This window comes from Primulina tabacum, chromosome 13 (genome assembly GCF_025594145.1).
Source record: "Primulina tabacum isolate GXHZ01 chromosome 13, ASM2559414v2, whole genome shotgun sequence".
In the NCBI taxonomy this organism is placed as follows: Eukaryota; Viridiplantae; Streptophyta; class Magnoliopsida; order Lamiales; family Gesneriaceae; genus Primulina; species Primulina tabacum.
In genome coordinates this window covers 18,931,330-18,937,843 of record NC_134562.1, presented here as the reverse complement: position 1 = coordinate 18,937,843, position 6,514 = coordinate 18,931,330, and the positions used below count along the sequence as shown (strand labels likewise).

Sequence of the window (6,514 nt, the reverse complement as noted above, 5' to 3'; positions counted from 1 at the left end):
GATCCTCTGTCAATTGGAGAAGATTTTTCCTCCCTCATTTTTTGACATAATGATTCATTTGACTGTACATTTGGCTACTGAAGTACAACTTGCTGGACCAATTTACTATCGTTGGATGTATCCAATTGCAAGGTAAAAAAAAATATTATTGATATTGTTTTATTTAAATTATTATTTTCACTAAATAATAAAAAAATTATGTTTTTGGTATAAGGTACTTGGGGACATTGAAGTCGTATGTTCGAAATAGAAGTAGGCCAGAAGGATCCATTGCTGAAGGGTATTTGGCTGAGGAATGTTTGACATTCTGTTCTCTTTATTTAGCTGATTATGTAGAGACAAAATTCAATCAATCAACAAGAAATGATGAGACAATTATCGGCTCAACATTCGCATTGGATGTGTTTACGGCCTCTGGTTATGCACTTGGAAAGGCCATTGCAAATAAGTTTGATGATGAGACATTGAAGAAGGCACATCAATACGTGTTATTCAACTGTCATCACGTACAATCTTATATAGAGTATGTGATTATATATTTCATTGTGTTTAAATATATAATCATCGATGTTTATCAAATCACCGTTCTTAATTTGCAGTGAACACCGTCAGATTTTGAATCTTACTCATTCAGGTCTTCCACCACACCAAATTGAACGTATGCATAGTGAGTCTTTTGCCTCTTGGTTTGCCACACATGTAAGTTTTTGTTGTAATTGTCATTAAGGTTATATATTATGATTTTTATACATAATTTATCAATTTTTTCTTGTGTGATAGATTGAAAATATAAATCCTTCACAAGATGATCCGGTATCAAATGATTTGAAATCACTTGCCAGAGGCCCAAATTTTGTAGGGATACGATATGAAAAATTCATTTCCAATGGATTTAGGTTTCATACAAAAGAAGTGGAATGCAAGAGAAAAACTCAGAATTGTGGTGTAATTGTTCAGGCTACCACTTCAAGTTATTCGAGTATAAGAGATCAGAATCCAATATCAAGTGAACTTGATTATTACGGGATTTTGCAAAATGTGATTGAGTTAGATTATGAGGGAGGTCGAAGAGTTGTTTTATTTGAATGTGATTGGGTCTCCAAAGGCAAACGACTAAAATTGGATGATGATGGTTTTATGTTGGTCAATTTTACAAATGTGAAGCGTTACAACGAGCCTTATATATTAACATCACAAGCCTTGCAAGTTTTTTATGTGGAAGACCAGTTGATTGTAATTGGCATGTAATTATCACCACCGATGCACGAGCAAAGTATAAAATTCAACCTATGGCAGTTGTTGATACATACCTTCAAAGTTGTATTTGTAACCCTGAAGACGATAATGAACATGAAGAAGTCGTTTGGGTTCGAGATGATGTTGCAGGAGTTGAAATTGATGTTGATGCATGATGAGATTTAGTTAATGATGAGATTTTTTCTAGCATATATAATTTTTTATATTTAGTTAATATGATATGAAGTGAAACTAGTAGAGTGGATTTGCTGGATACTAGAATAATAATAACATTATATATTTTAATTTCATTTTTCACTATGGATCTTTTATCTATCATATCAAATGATATAATTAACTTTTTTTTTCATCTGCAAGTTGTGGTTTTTGCTCTTGATAGGAATGGCTAGTGAGGGTAAAAATGTTGGAAAACCTCATTTTCAACATCAAGATAAGGCAAATACACAATCTCGAACTATGATTGCCAATCACGCAGCTCGAAGTTCAAAAAGAGGTAGCATGTAAATTTATACATCAAGGATCTGTTTGCATCTTTTGTGTTACTCTTATTGGACCTTTTGATTTTGTCTGAATTTTAATACTTTGTTCAAGTTGGTTATAACGCCCCGAAAATTTAAAACACCACGCGAACCGCATGCATGCAATTATTAAATTTTTTTGTATTTTAATTAAATGTTTTAATTGCTTGAATCAATTATGTTGTGCATATTTACATGTTTAAAATATATTCTTCTACATGATTGCATTAAAATGTATTTTTAAAAGGTTATTCGCGTTGCGATCGAGGAACGGAGACCGAGGACTGAAAAATAGAAAATGTTTTTATTAAATAATTATTTTTAATTATTTAAAATATGGTTGTTGCTTTTTAGTATTTTTAAAAATAAGGGGTTTTGAGGTGATTTTATACGCCGGAACGTAAATTTTATCGGTGTTGAGTTTTCAACTAAAATATGAACTTTTTGGCAACCCGGCTAATAAATTCACATATTTAATTAAAAAAAACTATTTTAATATTTTATTAAATCCTAATTAGACTAATGGGTCTAATTTAATGGCTTATTAGGCCTAAGGTCTAGATAGTGATCAATTAATATTTAATTTGTTGATTAATTCACAAACCCTATTCTAAAAAGCAAACCATCGGCTACCCTAGTTTTATTTCTGAAAACTACTCTCCCCAACCCTACAATCTCACGGTAGAACACATACACCACTTGAAAGGAGATTTTCGAAAGGCAAGCAAGAAGAAGCCACAGTCGTCCCTCCATTCTTCGTCGTCAACGATTATCCGAGCGTATAATACGCAAAGGCACACCTTAATCTCTTTTTTCTTATCCATCATGTCATAATATTTGTTTGAATTGTTGTATGCATGAAAACATGAATTATTATTCAGAATTTTCGTACTTCTCATGCGCATGCTTGGAACTTTTGATTTCTATGCCCAAATTTCATGTCATGTTTGTGTTTAGGGGCTACCATGTTTAGGGTAAGGTTAAGGAAGGTTTTTAAAACGTTTTTGAGTCCCACACACCACACATAAGTCGACTAAAACAAAGAAAGAAAAAGAAATAAGAACATGTAAGAACCCGTGAACATGCTGTCAAGGATTTGGGGCGAGCGGTTCATGGTTAAGGGGTTTGGTTCGGCCTTGGCTTGGGCTAGGGCTCGACCAGGGTCTGTCTTAGGTCAGGGGAGAGTCCTAGCCATGCTAGGACTCGGTCTGGAAGTGCAGGGAGGAGTCCTTGCAAGCAAGGACCCCAATTTGAGAACGCGCAGCACATGTGCAGGGTGTGGTATGCTTCCAGGGGCTCGGGGCGCGGTCCGTGGTTCAAAGGCCGGGCTAGGGTACTTCTTTAGGGTCTTAAGCAAGTGCATTGGGGGTTGGTTCAAGTGCTGGGGCATCGGCTAGGTCCTTAGGTGCATGAATCGAGAGTCCATGCAATCTGCAACTCTCGGCCAGAGTATGGTGTTGTGTAGGGGTCCTCGTTTTTGTGGTTGGGGCTGGGTTCCTGGTGGTCTAAGGGTCCAGTAGATTAAGTTAGGAGGTTGGTCAAGTTTTGGATCAACATGGCTCGGAGGTAACTCGTGAAAATCGGAAGTTGGTTCGGGGTCGAAGTTTAGGTGTCAAAATAGGGTTTTAAACTAATGAAAATGGGAAAACGGCTCACGGGGGTCGAGTCATGGTCCATAAGGGCTAAAACAATATAAAAAGACTAAAATCAGAATTTAGGAATTTTTTATTAAAGTTTGGGATTTTTCGGGATTAAAAAACCGTTAAAACAATTAATTAAAGATCAATGAGAAAGTCTAATATTTAAGTTAAATAAAATTATGGAAAAAATTCATGTAAGCTTAAATAATTATTTGGGACATGTTAGAGTCATGAAATCAAGAAAAAAGTCGAAAATGAAAAATGTCGAGTCCAGGGGTAAAACGGTCTTTTTACACTTAAAAATTAGTAAACGTCATGGCAGTGCCCTGAATGCTGTTTTATGTGCAAATATGATTATTTTTTTTTATAGTTATGGATGTTTGTGGAGATTTTAAATGATAAAATGATATTTTAAATGTTTAAGAAATTTTAGATGGTTATGATTTAATATGTAAAAATGTTATTATACATGTTTTGAGGTTAAAATGTCATTTTTAATTGTTTATAAAATGTTCATGATTAAATTATGATTTTTAAATGTCTATTTGATTTTTATGATTGAGGGAAGACATTTAAAATACATGTTGCATGCTTGGTTTCAAAATGAAAAATGTTAATATTATTCATGATTTTTCTAAAGTGATGGGAATGATAAATGTTGAAGGAAGTGAAGTGATTGTGACTAATTCGTTAATGATGGCGATGTCGTGAGGGTGATGGTCCCAGTGGGCCCGACGATCGTGTTTCCATTATTGCGAATATGAGGTTATGAGGATATGAGGTTTGAGGTAAGAATGGGAATATCGTGAGAGGAAAAGGCCCCAGAGGGAGCCCATTTATGGGAGAAGGCCCAAGAGGGAGCCCCGACGATCGTATTTCTATTCGATCATGATAGGCCAGGGCCCAGTTGACCGGTGAGAGTGTTTCTGGTGTCCCCCGCCGCCCAGTACTGTGGTTACATGTAGATGGATCCATCGACTTTTGAGGTTTGAGAAAAGTCACAATTAACGATCTGAATTCAACAAAGGAAAAGGAAAATGAAAAATGTTTATGATCATGTTAAAAAGGTTTTATGTCATGTCATGTTGAGGAAAAAGGAAAAAGTTAAGGTTTGTGTTATACATGTCATAAAAATGTTTATGCTTAAGGTTGATGCATCATTATGAAAATGTTTCTATTTAAAGTTCATGCATCATAAAAGATTTATGAAAATGTTCATGTTTGAAGTTTATGCATATTCATGAAAACGATATTTTAAGTACAAATATTTTTCACTGTTATATGTTGACTGTATTACGTATTACTTGATATAAAGATGATGGTGTGTTGAGTCTTTAGATTCACTAGGCCATCACAGGTGAGTTTGAGGGAGGACTTGACGGGTGATTTGACTGGACTGAAGGCGCACACAACCCAAGGACCAGCGCTTCTACTTTTTCCGCATTATGATTTATGACTCATGATTTATGTTAGAGATTTTTAAGATTATTTATTTATGCTTTTGAGAGGTTTAGTATGTGCTATTCTTTTCAAATTATTGCTTTCTTTAGGTTTGGTAAAACAGTAGATGATTTTATGTTGTGACTATTTCACTTGATTTTTAAATGCTAGTTGGGTGATGTTTTATTTTAAAAAAAAGGCAAAATAAAAATATTTTAGGGAAAGCCGAAATTTAGAGGATTTTTTTAAAAAAATATTTCTAGTACTTTTTAAGCAATAAAAAGGGCATACGTTTGCTACTACTTAAATAATAATTCACCCAAGTGTAGGTTGTCTGCAAGTAATATATTTCGTAAGTACGAGATCGATCCTCATAGAGGTTATTTTGAGTTTAAATTTATTAATTTATAGATTACCAAATGCAAGAATGAATATTACAAATTATAAATTTTGTCAAGGCTTGAGGATTTATTCTTGGTTTATGTAATATTGTATAACTAAAATTAAAACAAAAGAAACCACCATAAATAATGGTTCCAAGAAAATTAAACACACACATAATATAATACAGTTCCCACTATAGAAAATACTGAATTAACCGATATTTTAAATATGGTACCTATGATTATAATTATAACTATATAAATAAATAACTGCATAAAGTAAATGTTAAATTAAATCAATATATTTCATTTAGGCAATAGCGTGGCTCTGTCGGTTGTTCATTTAGGTACCAGATATAAAATATCGGTTAATTCGGTATTTTCTATAGTGGGACTATATTATATTATGCGTGTGTTTAATTTTCTTGGAACCATTATTTATGGTGGTTTTTTTTGTTTTACTTTTAGTTAAACAATATTACATAAACCAAGAATAAATCCTCAAGCCTTGACAAAATTTATAATTTGTAAACTTCATTCTTGAATTTGGTAATCTATAAATTAATAAATTTAAACTCAAAATAACCTCTCTGAGGATCGATCTCGTACTTACGAAATATATTACTTGCAGACAACCTACACTTGGGTGAATTATTATTTAAGTAGTAGCAAGTTTTTGGCGTCGTTGCCGGGGAGGTATAAATTAAGTTTATATTTGTTAATTATGTTTTATTTATAAGTATTGTGTTGTTTTTTTTATGTGTATTTTGAGTCGAAAAAAAAAATGGTAGACTTATTCGAGTATCTGAAAATAATTTAAACATGGATGATAATTCAAATAATCAAGATAATGATAATAATAATAATAATAATAATAATAATAATAATAATAATAATCAAGAACATGATCAATTAAGAACACTTAGGCACCATATGAACCCCATTAGAACTAGTGCCCCATCTTGTTTAGTTTTTCCTCCTGATGCATTTAATTTCAACTTCAAACCTCAAATTATTCAACTTTTACCAAATTTTCATGGCTTAAATTCTGAAAATCCATATTTGCATCTAAAAGAATTTGAGGAAGTTTGTAACACTTATAATGATCAAAATTGTAGCATGGATATAGTTCGATTAAAGCTTTTCCCTTTTTCTTTAAAAGATAAAGCTAAAACATGGCTACAAAATTTAAGATCAAGTTCAATAAGATCATGGGAAGAAATGCAACAACAATTTCTCAAAAAGTTTTTCCCTTCCCATAGAACAAACTTTTTTA

General features: G+C 32.8%; 1 protein-coding gene across 1 annotated transcript; it reads left to right on the top strand.

Moving 5' to 3' along the window:
• On the top strand, positions 1-1,550 carry LOC142522848 (uncharacterized). Its single transcript, XM_075626408.1, has 4 exons — positions 1-132; positions 215-523; positions 600-699; positions 781-1,550. The coding sequence occupies exons 1-4, from the start codon at positions 50-52 to the stop codon at positions 1,246-1,248; spliced, it is 960 nt and encodes a 319-aa protein (XP_075482523.1). The 5' UTR covers positions 1-49; the 3' UTR covers positions 1,249-1,550.
• The last annotated feature ends 4,964 nt before the right edge of the window (positions 1,551-6,514 follow it).